The sequence below is a fragment of the Nomascus leucogenys genome, chromosome 1a (assembly GCF_006542625.1).
Source record: "Nomascus leucogenys isolate Asia chromosome 1a, Asia_NLE_v1, whole genome shotgun sequence".
Classification (NCBI taxonomy): Eukaryota; Metazoa; Chordata; class Mammalia; order Primates; family Hylobatidae; genus Nomascus; species Nomascus leucogenys.
Genome location: NC_044381.1, coordinates 37,046,885 through 37,067,832, shown reverse-complemented (window position 1 = coordinate 37,067,832; position 20,948 = coordinate 37,046,885). Strand labels below are relative to the sequence as shown.

Here is a 20,948-nt window from a genome sequence, read left to right as displayed (position 1 = left end):
ATTTTTGTGGTTGCTTTCCCTCCCTCTCTTCATCTAGTTTGAGGTGGCACACACCTGTAATCCCAGCACTTTGGGAGGCCAAGGTGGGAGGATCATTTGATGTCAGGAGTTTGAGACCAGCCTGGTCACAGTAGTGAGATACCATCTCTACAAAACCAAAAAGAAAAAAAAAAAAAAAAAAAACTAAAAAAAAATTAAGAAAAAAATATTGGCTTGATTTTTTTTTCTTTTTTTTCTTTGATACAGAGGTTCTTAACCTAGATTCAAGGATTTCAACTTTCAGGGGGGGTCCCTCAACCCTTCTGGAATTGTATGCAAATTGTGTGTGTGCTTGTATTATATATTTTGGGGGAAAAGTATGCATAATTTTGTAAGATTCTCAAATCAACCCCCAAAAGGTAAGAATCGTTGCTTTATTGAATTTTTTAAATGCTGCACAGCAACATTTTGATAACTTAATTGAACCGATTTTTTTCATTATTTAAATAAAACTTGGTCATGTCTACTTTAATGAGAGTAGCAGTTTTGAAGTAATTATTGCTATTAATGTGAATGTATGTCAGAAGGCTGAAATCTCGGGTCATATGACCAAGGGGTATGTGCCTAGGTATAAACTTCAAAAACATGACTCGTTGAAAAGATCATGGCATTCTTCAGATCTTAAAGTTCTGTGTGATTTAACTTAAAATATATAAATGTATGCATACTAACTTTTTAAACTTTTTATTTTGAAATAATTTTCCTTTTTTACAAGTTGCAAAAATAGCACAAAGAGGTCTCATTGGCCTTTTACCTTCTCAAATGTTAACATCTATATAACCATAGCATAATTATCAAAGCCAGGAAATTGACATTAATACAAAACCGTTAGTTAATCCACAGAGCATACATTTCCCAAATTGTCCCACAAAGTACTTTTTCTGCTCCAGCATCCAATCTGGATCCCACATTGTCTTTAGTTGTCATGTCTTCTTAGTATACTCCAGCCTGGCAGTTACTCAGCCTTTCTTTGCTATTCCTGACTTTTTGAAGAATAGCATTATGTTGTATCTCACAATTTGAGTATCTTCATGTTTAAATTTAGGTTATGCATTTTTGGCAAAAAGAAGCCTTCTTGGTGTATGTCCAAATACTTTAGATAAATATCTAGTATTATTTTTGTTATTATCAAATTGTATATTGTCTACCTTCAAGGTAGATAAAAGGTTTGAGTACTCATTCTCTTAGTGATGTATGGAAAGTCAGGGAAGGAAAAATAATTAGTGAAAAGCAGATCCTATGTTTAATCATGTATTTATTCTTGATAGTTATACAAATAATTGCAAAGGTAATTATTGTTTTGACCCCAAAACAATAGTTTTTCCCTTATATTTTAATATTTTGGAGAACAGACTGTATCTTATAATCAGCAATATATAATAATGTATCAAATCATTTTATAATAAGTCACATCCTAGAATTGGAGAAATAATAAATATTACTATACTTATTTTACTGTTTATGATCAGTTTGCTGATTATTACTGATTAACTAGATGTTGAAAGCAATTCTACTCTAAAACAATATTTAGTAGGCTTGGCACGGTGGCTCACACCTGTAATCCCAGCACTTTGGGAGGCCAACGTGGGTGGATCTTTTGAGGTCAAGAGTTTGAGACCAGCCTGGCCAACATGGTGAAACCCCATCTCTACTAAAAAATACAAGAAAATTAGCTGGTTGTGGTGGTGGGCACCTGTAATCCCAGCTACTTGGGAGGCTGAGGCAGGAGAATCGCTTGAACCTGGGAGGTGGAGGTTGCAGCGAGCTGAGATTGCACCGCTGCACTCCAGCCTGGGTGACAGAACAAGACTCCGTCTCAAAATAATAATAATAATATTTAGTAAATAAATACATTTTAAATTAAGAGAAAATTTTAACATTGATAGTCTGTTGCTTTTAATATGCAATTCAGGATTGTACAAAATGTAATTGCACAGAAGCATTTTGGTCTTTTGAATATGCTAATAAATGAGCCAACACTTATCTCATTTCAGATTACAAACGTTCACAGCAGCCGGGCTCTTGATGTTCAGTTCCTGGACTCTGGTACTGTGACATCTGTAAAAGTGTCAGAGCTCAGGGAAATTCCACCTCGGTTTCTACAAGGAATGATTGCAATACCACCTCAGGTACTATGTTACCAGCCTGGGAGATTTGCTGGAACAGATTTTGATGTGTTCATAATCTTATTGTAAGATGCCTTCTCAGTTTTGATCTCATTAATTTTTAAGAAAATTGGAAATTGTCCAAATGTGGTTGTCTACTGGTTTTCAGAAGTAAAACATGACTGACTTAGACAAGAAGGCCAGTCATATTTACAGACTGTTGTTTGAGAAATATTTGTTTTCAAGAGCATCCAGTCATTAAGCTGTGTTGTCCAGTTACAGGTTCCATTTTGATAATTAGATGCCAGTACTGACTTATATACAGTTCCAGAATATTGTGTATAAATGTTTATTTTTAGAGTTTTTAGTTTAATTAGGTAACCATTTTCTTTGGAAATCTGTTTAGACATAATCATTTTCTCGGTGACTTCCCCACCATACATTTTAATTAAAAGATTAACTTCAGCCGATCCTTTCTTTATTTGTGAATGTTCAGATGATAAGGATTTTGAATATTTTGAGTTGTTTAGAACTACTCACTACCTTTAGGAGAAATAGAGGACTTTGTGCAGAAATTAATATCTTTTAAAAAATAAAACAATGCAGTATTCTACAACTTCAAGATGCCCATTTACTAACATTTTCAAGAAGACATCTTCTGCCATCAAACTCAGTGAATAAAACATTGTCCATAATTAGCATGGCTTTTTTTTTAATTACCTGTAAAAATTTTTTTTTAATTTTATTATTATTATACTTTAAGTTTTAGGGTACATGTGCACAATGTACAGGTTTGTTACATATGTATACATGTGCCATGTTGGTGTGCTGCACTCATTAACTCGTCATTTAACATCAGGTATATCTCCTAATGCTATCCCTCCCCCCTCCCCCCACCCCACAACAGTCCCCAGAGTGTGATGTTCCCCTTCCTGTGTCCATGTGTTCTCATTGTTCAATTCCCACCTGTGAGTGAGAACATGCAGTGTTTGGTTTTTGGTCCTTGTGATAGTTTGCTGAGAATGATCATTTCCACTTTCATCCATGTCCCTACAAAGGAGATGAACTCATCATTTTTTATGACTGCATAGTATTCCATGGTGTATATGTGCCACATTTTCTTAATCCAGTCTATCGTTGTTGGACATTTGGGTTGGTTCCAAGTCTTTGCTATTGTGAATAGTGCCACAATAAACATACGTGTGCATGTGTCTTTATAGCAGGATGATTTATAATCCTTTGGGTATATACCCAGTAATGGGATGGCTGGGTCAAATGGTATTTCTAGTTCTAGATCCCTGAGGAATCACCACACTGACTTCCACAATGGTTGAACTAGTTTACAGTCCACCAACAGTATAAAAGTGTTCCTATTTCTCCACATCCTCTCCAGCACCTGTTGTTTCCTGACTTTTTAATGATGGCCATTCTAACTGGTGTGAAATGGTATCTCATTGTGGTTTTGATTTGCATTTCTCTGATGGCCAGTGATGATGAGCATTTTTTCACGTGTTTTTTGGCTGCATAAATGTCTTCTTTTGAGAAGTGTCTGTTCATATCCTTCGCCCACTTTTTGATGGGGTTGTTTGTTTTTTTTCTTGTAAATTTGTTTGAGTTCATTGTAGATTCTGGATATTAGCCCTTTGTCAGATGAGTAGGTTGCGAAAATTTTCTCCCATTTTGTAGGTTGCCTGTTCACTCTGATGGTAGTTTCTTTTGCTGTACAGAAGCTCTTTAGTTTAATTAGATCCCATTTGTCAATTTTGGCTTTTGTTGTAGCGTGGCTTTTGACATATCTCTCCCCCCCATCACCATTGCTTTTTCTAGCCATGACTATTACAGAGAAGCTTTTTTCAAAATCATTTTTACTGTCCATTGTTCAGCCATGATTCTGGAAATTGATGGGCCTTTAAGTGCTACTCTGACTTAATAATACCTCTTGTTGGAACAGCCATGCAGGGCCAGCCTTACCTAGAAAAGATCCCCGGGGCTGGAGGGCAGTTGGGAATCTGTCCCACCACTGTGATTGTCTGAAAGTCCACAACAGTACCACCTATATGCTACGGCATTAACAATCACTAAAATTTTTTTTTCATAATCTTATCTAGGTTTATTATTTGACAAATGTGAAGACTGTTGGTTGGGAGAACTTTAAAAGCCAGCTAGCCCAAGCCTCTGGCTCACAACATCTCTCCAAGAGTCTAAATCAGAGTACCAAACCGATGGACTGTCAGCCAAAGCCAACCCTTAAATACTGAGTTTTGGCTCTTGGCTCTTACAGTATTTTAAAAATGTGAATTGGTTGCCAGGATTTTAAAATTAGGAAATTTCACACAAAAATTCCTACTTCTGGCTTCTCTCTTGACAAATTGGAAAATCTGACTCTACTGAGCACTCTTCTTGTGGGGCAGGGCTCCTTAGGAGCTTGGGGCCTTCTCCTCTGCTGGCCCCATCGGGTCTGCCCTACTCCCTCGTTGCCTGCCCAGCCCCTGCAGATATTCAAGTGTGCTGTCTGCTCTAAGTGACCTCCTCTCCAACAAGAAAGGTACCACATCCAGCCAGCAGAGCAAGAGGCTTAGAGCTCCTGAGGGAGGAAGGCAGGAAGACAGGAAGGGGCTCAGAGAGGAAAAGGAATCCTGGAACTAGGTTTCATCCCCTTCACAAAATTGCTTCCATTGATTCGAGGGTTTGCTTGAAGCTGAAGGAAATCCCTGAGTTCACTTTTTAGCCTCTGTTGTAGCCATTTTGCAGATGGTTGTATAGTGGTGGTAGGAGCTAAAAAGCACTGGGGAAAATGAAGCTTTTAGGGACCTGTGGATTTCAGTTTTTCTCACCCTCCTTAATTCTCATTACAACCTCCTTCAAAAGGCAAACAAATGTGCCTGGTACCCACGAGGTACTCAGGAAATGCTGAATGAAGCAACAGGAGTCAGATTTCCTCCAAATGACAATTGTTTTTTTGTTTTTTTTTTTAAGTTGAGCTAGAGGGTAGACCTTGATAAAAGTCCCAACCCTGTCTTTGCAACTTTGGTATCTTACCCAGTCTTTCTGAGTCCATTTCCCCATCTGTGAAATGGGGCTGCAACACCTGTCATGCAGAAGTATTGTACAGTGGGAAGTGTATGGAGTGCTGGGGGTAAGCCCTGGCTCTTAAAGGAGTAAAGACAATAGTAGTTATATAAATAGAGTTGGGAACATAGCAGATGCTCAAACCAGGAACTGTGATTGTCATTATTAGCTGTTGTTGCTTGCTGTCTATCTTGGTAACATTTGATTTGTAGGAAAATAATATTAACATTACTCATAACTAGGTATTTTAACATGGTGTGTTCACTTTTCCATCATATTTTCTTTTCAGGCCATTAAGTGCTGTTTAGCAGATCTTCCACAATCTATTGGCATGTGGACACCAGATGCAGTGCTTTGGTTAAGAGATTCTGTTTTGAATTGCTCGGACTGTAGCATTAAGGTTAGTTATCTTGTTGGGCCTGATACATTTAGAAAGGCAGCTGGCAGCTGTCAGGGCTCATTTAGTTTTTGTGAAGGAATTTTATCTCACTGTAAAATGGATGCTTCCACATCCAACACATTTTTTATATTCAGGAAATTGGCTACATGTGTAGCTGTAAGATATTTTATGGTTTAATTCTTATTTAAGAAGTTATCCTATATCTCCAGTATTATTTTTAAATCCTTCTTATAATTTTTCCCATTATTAATGTAGAAGAGATGGTTCTCCACTTCTATTTTGCTTCATGATAAGGGATTAAGTCCCCAACAGAGGGACCACAGATCGCTTGATAAATGTTTCTAAAGATCATTTAAATAAGTCTTCTATTTCTTTATTCACAATGTAGAATAGATTATAAACAAATCATTTGTTTATAATTGTGGTTCTTAGCCTCTTTTTCCTAAAGTTTATTTAATCTGCTGTACTTATTTCACTAGCTATTGTTTCTTTTTCTGTACTTTTGCATCTTTAAATCAAAAACATTGCTCATGTATCTAATAATACAAATTTAAGAAGATAATTTTTCTCTGTTAACTGATGGAAATTGTATGACTGTTTTATATAAACATTTAAAATGAAATGTCCTTGAAAAATATCTTCATGAAGACCTCTAAATTATTCTAGCTAGCAGTGATTTTTCTGTCCTTGTATTCCTCTGCGGTTTGTAGTGTACAATTACATGCTTAATTATATACTATTCCATATTCTTCAATTGTCACATGATAATACTGTTTTCTCAGCTACTCTTTAAGCTCCTAAAGCCGGAATATTGGATGGTTACTCAATAAAAATACTTTTTGTTAATTTTTAAAACTACTTCTGTATTATAAATATCAAAATGAATTTGCAGTCAGTACTTAATTAGTACTTCAGAGGATGAATGTAATAGAGGCATCTTGTTGGAAAAAAAAATTTTAAGTAAATTACTGTAGATGGGTTGCCTTGCTGTTATCTCCCTCTCTTCAGGCCTGTGTTCCTGCCTTTCATTTCTAGCCCTATTTGGCAAAAGATAAATATGGCTGGAACTATCTTATCTTTATCATTCCTAAGATAAACCAGAGTTGCTGATGAGAATAGCCAACAGTCACCTAGCTCCTTGGGACACACAGCAGTACAGTCCCAATTATTAATGTATGATATTTCCATACAAACACCCCTCTGGCCGAAAGAGCAAAGATGGTTAGGTAGTCAGAAGGTCTCCTGCACAAAAAGTGTAAACTAATTTTGACCCGTTCTGTGGAGCTTGCCTCCTCTTTTTTTCCCCAGGTCCCTCTCCTCCCATGTAATTGGAGATGGGGAAAGGGGTGAGGACATATACTAGGACCAGACAAGGAATTTGAAAGAGGGGTGCTTACAGATATGGTGGATGTCAGAACTTTTTCCTTCCCTTCCCAGTCTTGAGGACACACCAGCCTTAAGCAGAACGCTCATAAATCATTTTGCCATCATTGTGATTGTTTTTTATTATTGATGCTGGGTGATGAGTATATCAGGGTTCATCATACTTGTCATTTCTACTTTGTTTTGAAATGTCATTAATGTAAACTATTTTAATCCTGATATATAGAATCCTTTCTCTCAATGATAATGACCTATAGCAAGTTATAAAGTTTTCTCAGACTTTTTAAAGATTAGTAAATTTTTTATTTCCATAAGCCTGCACTGTTTCCTAGACTATTTTGACTTCAGAGCCCATTCATTGCCAAGCTGTGATAATTTATCTTTCCTTAAATAAAATGGATTTTAGCAAGGGTTTTGGCAAAATACTGTGTTTTAATTATTAAGGTTACTATAACTGCCTCTCAAAATTTAATGTGAACTTGTATTTCTTATATTTTTTTTTGTGTTTTCCAAAGGTTGCAAAAGTAGATGAAACCAGAGGGATCGCACATGTTTATTTATTTACCCCTAAGAACTTCCCTGATCCTCATTGCAGTATTAATCACCAGATTACAAATGCAGACTTGTGGAAGCATCAGAAGGATGTGTTTTTGAGTGCCATATCCAGTGGAGCTGGCTCTCCCAACAGCAAAAATGGCAACATGCCCATGTCGGGCAACACTGGAGAGAATTTCAGAAAGAACCTCACAGATGTCATCAAAAAGTCCATGGTGGACCATACGAGCTCCTTCTCCACAGAGGAACTGCCACCTCCTGTCCGCTTATCAAAGCCAGGGGAACACATGGATGTGTATGTGCCTGTGGCCTGTCACCCAGGCTACTTCGTCATCCAGCCTTGGCAGGAGATACATAAGTTGGAAGTTCTGATGGAAGAGATGATTCTATATTACAGCGTGTCTGAAGAGCACCACATAGCAGTGGAGAAAGACCAAGTGTATGCTGCAAAAGTGGAAAATAAGTAGGTCCTTGGACAAAGCATTTTATTCTACTCCTAAGAAAAATGTGTAAAATGATGCCAGAGTCTTAATCTTGGCAGGGGGACTTTGAACTGTACTAATGGGAATTTTGAATGTGAAACAAACCCAGTAATTTTTGCAATTTTCTAGTATTTAAAATGATGTCATTTATCAAAAAATCTGTTGGCCATATTTCTGTTAAAACCCAATTATATAACTAAAATGAATGTTTAAATGTTTTTTCTATTCTTCTATTAGAAAAATATTTTTATTCAGAAAATAACCAGATTTTTTTCATTTAATGATTTTTTATTTTAAAAGTAAAAATATTATGGAAAATTTTTAAAATATAAAAAAAGCACAAGAAATTAAAATCAACCACCCACACATAACACTTGTTAAACTACTTATGTATTTCCTCTAATTTTATATGTGCATATTTATATAGTTGGTATATTATTAGTATATATAATTTTGTACCTGCTTTTTTCACCTAACATTATGTCATGAACATTTTTCCATGTGATAAAATTTCTTCAGGAACCTTTATAATGGCTATTTTAATCATGATATACAGAATTCCTTTCTCCCAATGAAATCATAATTTACTAACCATTCTATTTTGTTATGTAAGGTTTTCTCTCCTGTATTTTTCACTATTATAAATAATAGTGAATGTAAATCTTTGCATTTGTGATTATTTATTTACGGGATAGATTCCTAGAAGAAAAGTCACTTGTTGGAAGATGGCAAGACTCTTGCTTTATGTTGTCAGCTGCATCCTGGCATCTGTGCCATCTTTCATAAGGAGCAATAATGCTTATTTCACTACTCTTTGGCCTTGGGGCTGTGAGAACATACTTTCTCTTACATTTCTTTAGCACTTCAGTGTTTTTTCTAATATTTTCACATTTGGGTCCACACCCTCCTCCCCAAAGCCCTGCAGGATGTGCTGGTTTCATCCAAGTGAAGCCCAGACACCCCACTGTCCACTCTCCACTCAGGCCATGAAGCCCTGGGAAATGGCACAATGCCCATCCTGTTCTTTTGCCAGTTTGCTTAGGAGAAATGAACAAGCTTATTTATTGATGCTGAACACAAAGAACAGTCACCCCTCCCCAACACACACACACACACACACACACACACCCCAAAACTCAGTTTAAAAGGTCAAACTGCTTATTTTTTATATGAAATGTTTTAATTCTTTAAGATAGCAAACATAGGCATGTATAAAGTTTTGTCATTTTCACGGGAGAAAAAAACTAACTTTTAACTCTCAAATGTGAAGCGTATAAAAGCTCTCATTTTGAAAAACATACAACTTGTATGTCATAAGCTTTTCTTCTCTAAAAAACCATTTCTACTGTCGTGTTATTTAAAACCACAAGCATAAATAGGTTTAATTCAGTTTGTGTAGGTTTGCCTCAATCAGAGCTCTTTGTAAGATAATTCAATCACAGTTAAAAACCAAACTAATGTTCATCACTTTCTGGGGGGGCAGATTAATGATGATTAAAGGTGAGGAGATCCTCCTTGGAGGAAAGGGGTTGGGTAGGAAGGAGAACACATCAACTGGAGACCTATAGTATGAGCCCTCACACTCCCCACTCTGCCCTCCGTGGCTTTGAACCGTTCTGCCCCAGGACTCTTGGACTTTAGTTAATTTGTCCCAGATAATCAAGGGATGTTTTGTATATAAAAACAGATAATCTGATTTTTTTAAAACTTCATGAACTGAATCAGTATAAAATGTTTAGAGCTTCTGTCTTTCTTAAGACTCAGGACTATTTACTAAACTTTGTTCCCAACTATGGTAAGTTAAGACTTAGAAATTTTAGATACATATTTTTATTACAGCAGTTTCCAAATCTATCTCCGTATAAGAACAACCTGGAAAACCTATTAAAAATGCAGATTCTTCTTCCTTACCCCAGGCATTCTGAATCAGAATCTCTGCAGGTGGAGCTCCAGAATCTGTTGTTAACAAATTCCAGGTGATGCCAGTACTGAACTTTAGTAATCTAGTCAAAACTGAAGTCTTCACTTAAGCTATTAGTTTTGAAAGTTGAAAACTAAATAGAAATACAACACATCAGTTTTCTGGGACTCTCTCTTCACTGCTCTATACCACTTATTTATAGACTAAAAACACAGACCACTGCCAATTTGCCCTGTACAATTTTAAGATGATGCTATTGGTGGAAACCAAGTGTTTTTACCTCCTTTTGTGCTTACACAAATTAGCAACCTATACCGAAAGTGTTTCCACATGTGAAAATTTCTCTTCAATTTGATCTGAAGTTCTTATTTATAGTAGCTTGTCTTCATTTTAATAATAATGATGATAACTACCATTTGCCAAGTGCCTATTATTAGCCAAGTAATGTCCCAGGCACTTTCCATGTATTATTTCTGTAAGTGAATTTACGTTAAATATTAAACATGAGATGATCGAGGCTCAGAGCTTAAAGAGCCCAGGCGACACAACTAGAAAATGGCCCAGATGGGACTCTAATTCAGGCCTATTTGGCCCCCAAAACTCATGTACATACCATGTATCCTTTCTGTGTCCCAATTGTCTCTGGGACTCATGCAGTATTGCTTGCTGCACTTTGAGCCTGTCTGAAAGTTTCTGGAGTTCCCTCAGAAGCCCCCAGTTACAGTGTTGAAAGCTGACCTTTTTGTTTCGGGGTTTCTCTGTAGTTCATCCTATAGCAGCTGCATGGGTTTCCTATACTAGGTGTTTATAGGCTGGAGAAACAGTCCATTCCAGCCAGCCCCAGTCCAGCAGCGTGTTGTGGTGCAGGGCTTGCTGTTCTGGTGGGCTTCTGGCTTCCGGCTGGCAAACCTGTTCCAGAGAATGACTGACCATGCCACCTGAACTAGAGGCCAATTTACACCATTTAGCAGCAGAGACCACCTCCATAGACACTTTCTTTTAGCTGTTATGAACAGTCTTCCTTTCCTTCATGTAGTAATACTTTTAATCATGTATTTGAGACTATAGGACTTTAAAATTATTTTTCATATATTAACCTTGAAGTCTGGGTTTTTCTCATTTTAATGATGTTGATGTAGCTTCAGCAGGGATAAGTAGATTCCTGTGGATTTCCTTCTGGTGCCTTGAGCTCCAGATCTGAAGCCCTACTCCACTTCCCTCATACTCCTCTACCTTTTCCAGGTTCTTTATTTTAGGTGGTGGCTTGAATCTTGTGTTTTGTTCTTTTTTTAATGTCCTTCTCATAATTAAAATTGCAAACTTTTTTTGTCCAAATCTTATTTGATCTGTCCCCAGCCTGCCTTCCTAGTCTGACTTCTCTTCCATTCTTCCACACATTCCACTCTCTAACTATACTGGAAGGTTTGCTCTGTTCCAAAACACTATGCCCTCTCCAGTCCTCTGTGCTTTTCTTCTCAAGCATTTCTTCATCCCCAGCTCATCCTGCTTGTCTCTCTCTTTCCATCGTCCAAGCATGTACCATATCCAAACATGTGGCCATCTTCTGTTCACCCTCCTTCAGTGAAGGGATCCCCTGGCTTTGTCCTGGTCATCCTCCATGGCGTTAGTTTCTTCTACTTAATGATGGTTGACAGTCTATATGTCTTTCCTTCACTAACTCCATGAGGCCTATAAAAGTCTCTTGAATGAGCAAATTCTATCAAATAAGACAGTGGCAAAGCAGAGAATAGTAAGCTTTGGAAAAAGGAGCAGGAAATGCTTTTAAAACTTTTTAGACAATATAGTTTTAAATTTTGATAAACATAATTTGCATTAATTTTTCTTTTTATCATAAAATATTTCTGGCCCTTAAAGCAGGTACTGAGTTTATGTGTTTTCTCTTCCTTTTTAATCTAATGTACATCTAGGTGGCACAGGGTGCTTTTAAAAGGAATCCTGACCAATGGACTGGCATCTGTGTATGAGCTGGATTATGGCAAACACGAATTAGTCAACATAAGAAAAGTACAGCCCCTAGTGGACATGTTCCGAAAGCTGCCCTTCCAAGCAGTCACAGCTCAACTTGCAGGTAATTTCTGTGGAATCTGAGCTCATGCTACAACAATGCAATATTGTCATTTTGTCCTGGGTACTTAGCAAGTACTGAATCATTGGCCTCTTGAGTTTAGGTATGTTGGGTTTTTTTTTGTACTAATAATATTGCAACCATAATGGAAATAATTTTAATGATCTCTTACAGTCGTGCTCTATCATTATATCTGCTGTTTCTCTTTTCTCTACTCCTTCTGTCTCTGGTTTCAAGCATGAGTATATTTCTAAAGCTGTAATCTTAGTACAGGTATAATATTGCATTCTGCTTTTCTTCATCTAGTATTGTTTTCTAATGACTTTCTGGGTGGTTTATGGTTTTTCTACTTGTTTTTAATGGATGCAAAAATTCTATTTAATCAATACTTCCCTGTTGATGAACATTTTTATTGTAATATCAAGAAAAACCCTGCGTCTTTACACTAGCTAAAACGAACCAAAAAACAATGGAAACAACCTATTATAATAACCAGTAGGAGGATCATACTTTATTATTATCGCATAAATTATAATACATCTACATAATAGAGTATTATGCAATCTTAAAACATTCCTGGGTCATGGAATATATGACCATTTTCATGACCAAGTGAGTTTCCAGTTTGCAGCACAACTAACAGCGTACAAGGGAGCAGTTTCACCACATTCACATCAGCCTCTTGATTATCATTAAAATGTGAGGAAGCAATTTAATATGCATACAATGACACCTCTTTGTAATGTGGTCTAATGAGACTTCCCTTTTATCTTTTGTGAAAGCAGTACAACTGTTGGTGGCTCCCCTGTGAGCACCCTGCCATTATGTAGCATGAACAGCTGGATGAAGCTCAACCCAGAGGGCTTGTAGCATTAGCAGAGGGTTTTGAGGCCCAAAGAGTTGAGGGGTGCTTCCCTGATCCCTTTGCTGCTGCTCACAGTCCTCAGCACCTTGCCCCATATGTGGAACACAGTGACAGAAGTGATGTGATGTCAGCAATGAAAGAAATTGTGTATATAGGTTCTTCTTTTACTTATTGACCAGCTTTTATTGAAAGGCTATGTATTGCCTTATTTTGAAATATTTGCCAGCTTCTCTGTGTCTTCCTACTAGAATTCAAAGGCAAATCCCATGGTAATTGGATATAAAGCAAAAATAACACTTTCATATAGCATGGCCACCAGTTAGTCTGCTTTGGATTCAAACCTTCTTCAGATTTCATGGTTTTTTTTTTTTTTTTTCATTTTCACTTTCTAATGCTCAGGTTTTCCTAACAACACATTTTGTTAAATGTGACAGTTATACTCCCCAGAGAAGGCTTCTCTGAAGAATGAGTGCATGGTACCATCATCCCCATCACCAGCATTGTGGCTAAGAGTTATTGGTACTTATGGTGTGCTAGGTGCTCTACCAGTCACTTTAGAGCTTTCTTCCTGTTTAATAGATGCATTCAGTGCTACAAATTTCCCTCTAAGTACAGCTTTGGCTGCATCCCACAAGTTTTGATGTGCTGTATTTTCATTTAGCTCAAAATACTTTTTAATTTCTCTTGAAATGTATCCTTTGACCTATGTGTTATTTAGAATTGTGCTTAATCTCTTAAGTATTTGGGGATTTTCCAGCTATCTTTCTGTTACTGATTTCTAATTTAATTCCATTGTGGTCTGACAGAAAACATTGTATTATTTTTAAATTGTTAATGTGTGTTTTATTTCCCAAAATGTGGTTTGTCTTGATGAATGTTCCATGTGAGCTTGAGAAGAATGTATAATCTGCTGTTTTGAGATGAAGTAGTCTATAGATGTTAATTACATCCAGTTGACTTATGATGCTGTTGAGTTCAACTATGTCCTTACTTACTTTTTATGCCTTCTGGATCTTTCCATTTCTGATAAAGGGGTTTTAAAATCTCTACCTATGAGAATGGATTCTTTCATTTCTCCTTGCAGATTTATCCGGTTTTGCCTCATGTATTTTGATGATCTGTTATTAGGTGCATGTACATTAAGGATTAGTATGTCATCTTGGAGAATTGACCCCTCTACCATTATATAATGCCCCTCTTTATCCGTGATAACTTTCCTTGCACTGAAGTCTGCTCTGCCTGAAATGAATATACCTACTCCTGCTTTCTTTCAATTAGTGTTAACGTGGTATATCTTTCTCCATCCCTTTACTTTTACTCTATATGTGTCTTTATATTTAAAGTGGTCTTCTTGTGGATAATATGTAGTTGGGTCTTATTTTTTTTTATTTACTCTGACAATCTCTGTCTTTTTATTGGTGTATTTAGACTATTGACATTTAAAGTGATTATTAATATAGTTGGATTAACATCTACCATATTTGTTACTGTTTTCTATTTGTTTTCCTTGTTCTTTGTTCTAATTTTTGTCATCTACACTTTTTCTGCTTTTTGTGATTTTAATTGAGCATTTTAAGTAATGCCACTTTCTCTCCTTTCTTAGGATATCAATTATATCTCTGTTTTCTTCCTTTTCTTAGTGAGTGCCCTAGAGTTTGCTATGTACAGTTAGAACTAATCCAAGTCCACTTTCATGTGACATTACACTGTTTCATAGACAGTTCAAGTACTGTATAATAACAAAATAATGTTAATTCCTTCCTCCAGGCTCCTGTATCATTGCAGTCATTTACTTCACTTACATATAAGCACATACATGCACACGTGCACGCACACACACACACACACACACACGCACGCATACAGAATCAAATACATTGTTGCTATTATTTTGAACAAACCCTAATAGATGAATTAAGAAAAATAAATATAAAAGTTTTACTTTACCTTCACTTATTCATTTGCTGATTTTCTTTATGTCGATCTTAATTTCTGACCTATATTATTTTCCTTCTCTGAAGAACTTCTTTAATATTTCTTCCAAGGCAGATCTGCTGGCAACAAATTCCCCCAATTTTTGTTTGTCTGAGAGTCTGTATTTCTCCTTTACTTTTGAAGGATAGTTTCATAAGGTACAGAACTCTAGCTGGTGGGTTTTTTCCTTTCAACCCTCTAGTCTCTTCTTGCTGCATGATTTCTGAGAAGTCAGATGCTTCTCTGAGGAGTCAGAACAAAGATTTTTATCTTTGTTCTTCTGTGGATAAGGTGGTTTTTTTCTTCTGGCCTCTTTCAAGACTTTTGTTCATCTTTGATTTTCTAAAGTTTGAATGTGATATGCCTAGATATATTTTGGTGGTGGGTGGGGGACATTTATCTTGCTTGGTGTTTTTGAGGAGCTTCCTGGATCAATGATTTAGTGTGTGACATTAATTTGGAGAAATTCTCACTCATTATTGTTTCAAATGTTTCTGTTCCTTTCTCTCCTTCTGGAATTCTCATTTTGCATTTGTTACACCTTTGATAGATCTTGGATTTTTGTTCTGTTTTTTTTTTTTTTTTCAGTCTTTTTTCTCTTTGCTTTTCAGTTTTGAAAGTTTCTGTTGTCATATCCTTGAACTCAGAGATCTTCCCTCAGCCAAGTCCAATCTACTAAGAAGCCCAAGACATTCTTATTTTCTTTTATAGTGTTTCTGACCTCTGACCTGTAGCATTTCTTTTCTTTTCTTCTTTTTTTTTTTTTTTTGAGACAGAGTCTTGCTCTGTCACCCACACTGGAATGCAGTGGCACGATCTCGGCTCACTGCAACCTCTGCCTCCCAGGTTCAAGCAATTCTTCTGCCTCAGCCTCCTGAGTAGCTGGGACTATAGGCGTGCACCACTACGCCTGGCTAATTTTTGTATTTTTAGTAGAGACAGGCTTTTTCACCATGTTGGCCAGACTGGTCTCGAACTCCTGACCTCGTGATTCACCCACTTTGGTGATCCTCCCGCCTTGGCCTCCAAAGTGCTGGGATTACAGGTGTGAGCCACCACACCCAGCCCACGTTTCTTTTTTTATTGTTTCTTAGAATTTCTATCTTTCTGCTTCCATTATCCATCTGTTCTTAAATTTTGTCTGTTTTTCCATTAACACTGGTACCATATTAATCATAGTTGTTTTAAATTCCTGGTCTGATTATTTCCAGCATTCCTGCCATATCTGACTCTGATTCTGATGCTTGCTCAGTCTCTTCAAACTGTGTTTTTTTCCTTCCATATATATCACTTGTAGTTCTTTGTTGAAAGGTGGACGTGATACATTGGGTAAAAGGAAATCTGGGTAAATAAGGCTTTTGTAATGTAGCAGCAGCAATGTGTGTCTGGGGTGTGAGGGATGTTCTGTAGTCCTATGATTAGGTCTGTCTTTTGTTGAGCCTGTGCCCCTGGACTGGGAACTTCACCAGTGCTCCTTGGGGTTTTTCCCCCCAGCTTAGGTGGAGCAGGATGGCTAGACGGGAGTGGAGTTGGGTATTTCCCTTCCCCCAGGAAGGTTAAGCTCTATAAAACCCTGGCAGGTCAGGCTCTAGTAAAATAGTTTCTTCTGAGGACAGGGCTTGTTAAGAAAAACAGAAAGCTCTAGTGTATTTCAAAATGTTCCTTTTCTCCTCCCCCAGCTGGAAGCATGAGGAGATTTTCCCCTGATACTCACTGTGAGTACCAGGTAGTGCTTCTGGAGGTAAAACTCTCAAAAGTGTGGGAGGCAGGGCCCTATAACTGGGTTCCCCTGGAGTTTTTAACTCTCAGACTTATTTACATGTGCCCCCAGCAATTTGTCAGTTACAGTTTAGGTTTCCCTCCTCCGGCTTCCAGGCTTCTGCTCATTGGTTTCTGCTCTAGTATGCCTTGACTCTCAGTATCTTCCTGTCTTTCTGGTTTTGGGACAGTGAATTGCCCTGTGACCTTCCTTCTCTGATGGACCTAGGAATAGTTGTTTGTTCAGCTTTTTGTTTCTTATTAGGAGGCAGTAGCAACTTCTAAGCTCTTTACATGCCAGGTGGGTAGGCAGAAGTTCTACCAACTGCTTTACTTCATTGAACTCTCCCCATGCTAGGAGGTTTGGGTACTGTTACTGTAACTATTATACACATCAGGGAACAGCAGCTTAGTGAAGTTAAATATCTTGTCCAAGATCCCACAGCCTTAAACTCAGCACTCTGCCTCTTCAGTGTGTACCTTTCTACACTGTATACTTCCTTCTCCATGAAAAGTGTGGTTTTTGAAGTCAAAAGGCCGAGATTCAAGTCATTTAACTTCTAAACCTACCCAATGATTATTTATAAAATTACCAGTAAATTTTATAAATTTAGTAAATTTAGTAAATAATAAATAAAAAAATAAAAAAATAAATAATAAATAAATAAATAATAAACAATAAATTTAGTAAAAGGATAGGGATCCTGCCTATGTGACTGAACTAATATGTGGATCAGATGAAAAAGTGAATATGAAATTGCCTTGTGAACTAAAACACATAGTCCAAATACATGAAAGTTTCTTTGTATACTTAAATCTGAAACAGCATTGCTGTTGGGTCCCATCCATGTCCTCAGTTCCTTTTCTAGGCTCACCTCTGCTAAGCCTTCTTTCTTCCTACTGACTTGCTCCTAAGTCACAAAATCTTCCTGGGCATCACATTATCCATTTTGAAGGCAGGACCTCCATTTTATAATTAATTGAAAACCTATGTACCAGAACTATTAAACTGTATGTGGTGGAGAGTATGTCTCTCTTGGGCCAACATAGGCATCCACTAGAGAAAAGTGAGGTAGACTAGAAGTTTCATGGAAGTCACTGGTTGTGACATGGCCATTGGAGTCATCACTTTGGTGTACTTGGTTTACACCTAGCCAAGCCCTTTGACATATTTAGGAATATCTCTAGATGCAAAGGAGCTCTGTGGAATCTTAAGTGGAACCCATGGGAATGCCCTGAGTGTTTAAATTGGAATGCTTTAAGGATTCTCCAAGGACCTTGGGATTACCCCTTACCCACTCACAAATGGGATCACTGGATGCCCACCCTCTCAAGGTTCCCAGTGTATCGGGGGAAATTTCAGCCAGATATCGGGCGAAATTCACCCCCGATATTTCACGTAGGTTCTTTTCTATTTTCCCTAAGTGTCGGCTGGTCTGAGAAATAAAGGGACAGAGTACAAAAGAGAGAAATTTTAAAGTTGAGTGTCCAGGGGAGACATCACATGTCCACACGTTCCATGATGCCCCTGAGCCGTAAAACCAGCAAGTTTGTATTAGTGATTTTCAAAAGGGGAGGGAGTGTATGAATAGGGTGTGGGTCACAGAGATTACATGCTTCACAGGATAATAAGATATCACAAGGCAAATGGAGGCAGGGCGAGATCACAGGACCACAGGACCAGGGCGAAATTAAAATTGCTAATGAAGTTTCGGGCACGCATTGTCATTGATAACATCAGGAGACAGGGTTTGAGAGCAGACAACCCGTTTGACCAAAATTTATTAGGTGGGAATTTCCTCGTCCTAATAAGCCTGGGAGCGCTACAGGAGACTGGGGCTTATTTCATCCCTACAGCTTCAACCATAAAAGATGGCCGCCCCCCAAAGCAGCCATTTTAGAGGCCTACCCTCAGGGATGCATTCTCTTTCTCAGGGATGTTCCTTGCTGAGAAAAAGAATTCAGTGATATTTCTCCCATTTGCTTTTGAAAGAAGAGAAATATGGCTCTGTTCCGCCTGGCTCACCAGCGGTCACAGTTTAAAGTTATCTCTCTTGTTCCCTGAACATTGCTGTTATCCTGTTCTTTTTTCAAGGTGCCCAGATTTCATATTGTTTAAACACACATGCTCTACAAACAATTTGTGCAGTTAACGCAATCCTCACAGGGTCCTGAGGTGACATACATCCTCCTCAGCTTACAAAGATGACAGGATTAAGAGATTAAAGTAAAGACAGGCATAGGAAATCACAAGGGTATTGATTGGGGACGTGATAAGTGTCCATGAAATCTTCACAATTTATGTTCAGAGATTGCAGTAAAAACAGGTGTAAGAAATTATAAAAGTATTAATTTGGGGAACTAATAAATGTCCATGAAATTTTCGCAATCCACGTTCTTCTGCCATGGCTTCAGCCAGTCCCTCCATTCAGGGTTCCTGACTTCCCACAACACCAGTGAGCTGTTGCTTTATTACATCTGGCCTTGACATGGGCATTCTTTGCATCAGTGCACCATGGCCATGCACAAAATTTTTTGAATCCTAGAAGAAAGGGAGCCATACTGTGGAGTCATCTTTTACCTTACCAATGGGTTACCTTTTTTCTTCTTAAAAAACATGGCTCAAAGATTGTCAGGGCTGCTACAGATAAAATGAAATTTCTAGGCTTCTCTTGTGGGAAATTCATAATCAGAGGATTTAGCCCATTTGCTATATAGATAGCAAGTCTTCCAAAATTATGTCTGAAACTTCCATACCTTAATTACTTTGGGGCATAATTTACAGTTTATGTAATCCAGTATGTGTGGACTTAATTTTAATTGTATTTCTTGAAATATATATATATATATATATATATATATATATTTTTTTTTTTTTTTTTTTTTTTTTTTTTTTGAGACAGGGTCTCACTTTGTCACCCAGGCTGGATGGAGTGCAGTGATGGAGTCAAGGCTCACTGCAGCCCTGACCTCCCAGGCTCAAGCAATCCTCCTCCCTTAGCGTCCTGAGTAGCTGGGACTACAGGCACAGGCCATTACACCTGGCTAATTTTTGTATTTTTTGTGGAGACAGGGCTGGGCTATGTTGCCCAGGCTGGTCTCGAACTCGTGAGCTCAAGATATCTGCCCGCCTTGGCCTCCCAAAGTGCTGGGATTACAGGTGTGAGCCACTGTGCCTGGCCAATATATACTTTCTTGTCCCAATTTTGTTTTAAAATCTAATTTAGAATTCTCTAACTTGATTTCTCATGATCTGATCCAATCAGGTTCTTTTATCATAGATGAGGCCTGAGAGATCAGCTGATTTGCCCAAGACCACGCCACCCGATAGAGGAAAAGCTGGGAATAGTAACTGAGACTGTTGACTTTCAATTCAGTGCTTTTCCCACGATGCTATGTATAATTTTAAATAACTATACTGTAAATGAATCATACAATAATTCTTTTTTCTTTTTTTATGATATTTGGTCCATCAGGAAAAAAATTTTTAATGAAATGTCATTTAATATGATATTGATATTTTATTCTGTTATTAGTTTAAATATGCATATACTTTATGTATGGGGGTTGTACAGTAGTCATTATTACCTCATTTTATAATACAATGTTAAGTCTCAAATGAAACTTGTTTTTTAGTTAAAGGTTTCCAGAGTGACTCCATTCAGAGTAGAAAAACTATAAGCTGGAGTGTTTTAAGATTGTTCAGTAACCGTTTTTCAGTTCAGGCAAGTCTAACCTGGGATGCTTAAGTTACTTTGGAATTGACTAAATAATTTTCCATCATAATGGATCAAAGAAAAGCTCCTTTGGCTCCTCACTGCTCCCTCTTCTTCCTCTCTTCCTCCTAGGAGTGAAGAGCAACCAGTGGTCTGAGGAGGCTTCGATGGTGTTTCGAAATCATGTGGAGAAGAAACCTCTGGTGGCACTGGTGCAGACAGTCATTGAAAATGCTAACCCTTGGGACCGGAAAGTAGTGGTCTATTTAGTGGACACATCGTTGCCAGACACCGATATCTGGATTCATGATTTTATGTCAGAGTATCTGATAGAGCTTTCAAAAGTTAATTAATGACTGCCTCTGAAACCTTGACAACTAATTCAGATTTTTTAGCAATAACAAAATGTAGTAGGCTTAAAAAAAAAATCTTATCTCTGCTACATGGCTCTGACTGCTGTGGGGGATTGAAAAGAATATACTTATGTTTGATGAAAGATATTTAACAAGTTTTGTTTTAACAGTGGACTTTTCAAAGAAAATTGTACTTGAATTATTACTATAATATTAGAATAAAAATGTTTATCAGTATAAAA

The 20,948-nt window shown here is 37.5% G+C and overlaps 1 protein-coding gene across 3 annotated transcripts in view; it reads left to right on the top strand.

The window, feature by feature from the left end:
* Window positions 1-20,948, top strand: part of TDRD7 (tudor domain containing 7) — an 86,705-nt gene extending 65,757 nt beyond the window's left edge. For 2 of the 3 annotated variants that reach the window (XM_003260537.4, XM_030797153.1), the window contains 5 exons: window positions 2,034-2,168; window positions 5,503-5,613; window positions 7,512-8,014; window positions 11,883-12,043; window positions 20,486-20,948. In XM_003260537.4, the coding sequence (XP_003260585.2) occupies window positions 2,034-2,168; window positions 5,503-5,613; window positions 7,512-8,014; window positions 11,883-12,043; window positions 20,486-20,706 (1,131 nt within the window). In that variant the 3' untranslated portion in view covers window positions 20,707-20,948. The remainder of the gene's footprint in view (window positions 1-2,033; window positions 2,169-5,502; window positions 5,614-7,511; window positions 8,015-11,882; window positions 12,044-20,485) is intronic. The other variant, XM_030797065.1, reaches the window with a different exon arrangement.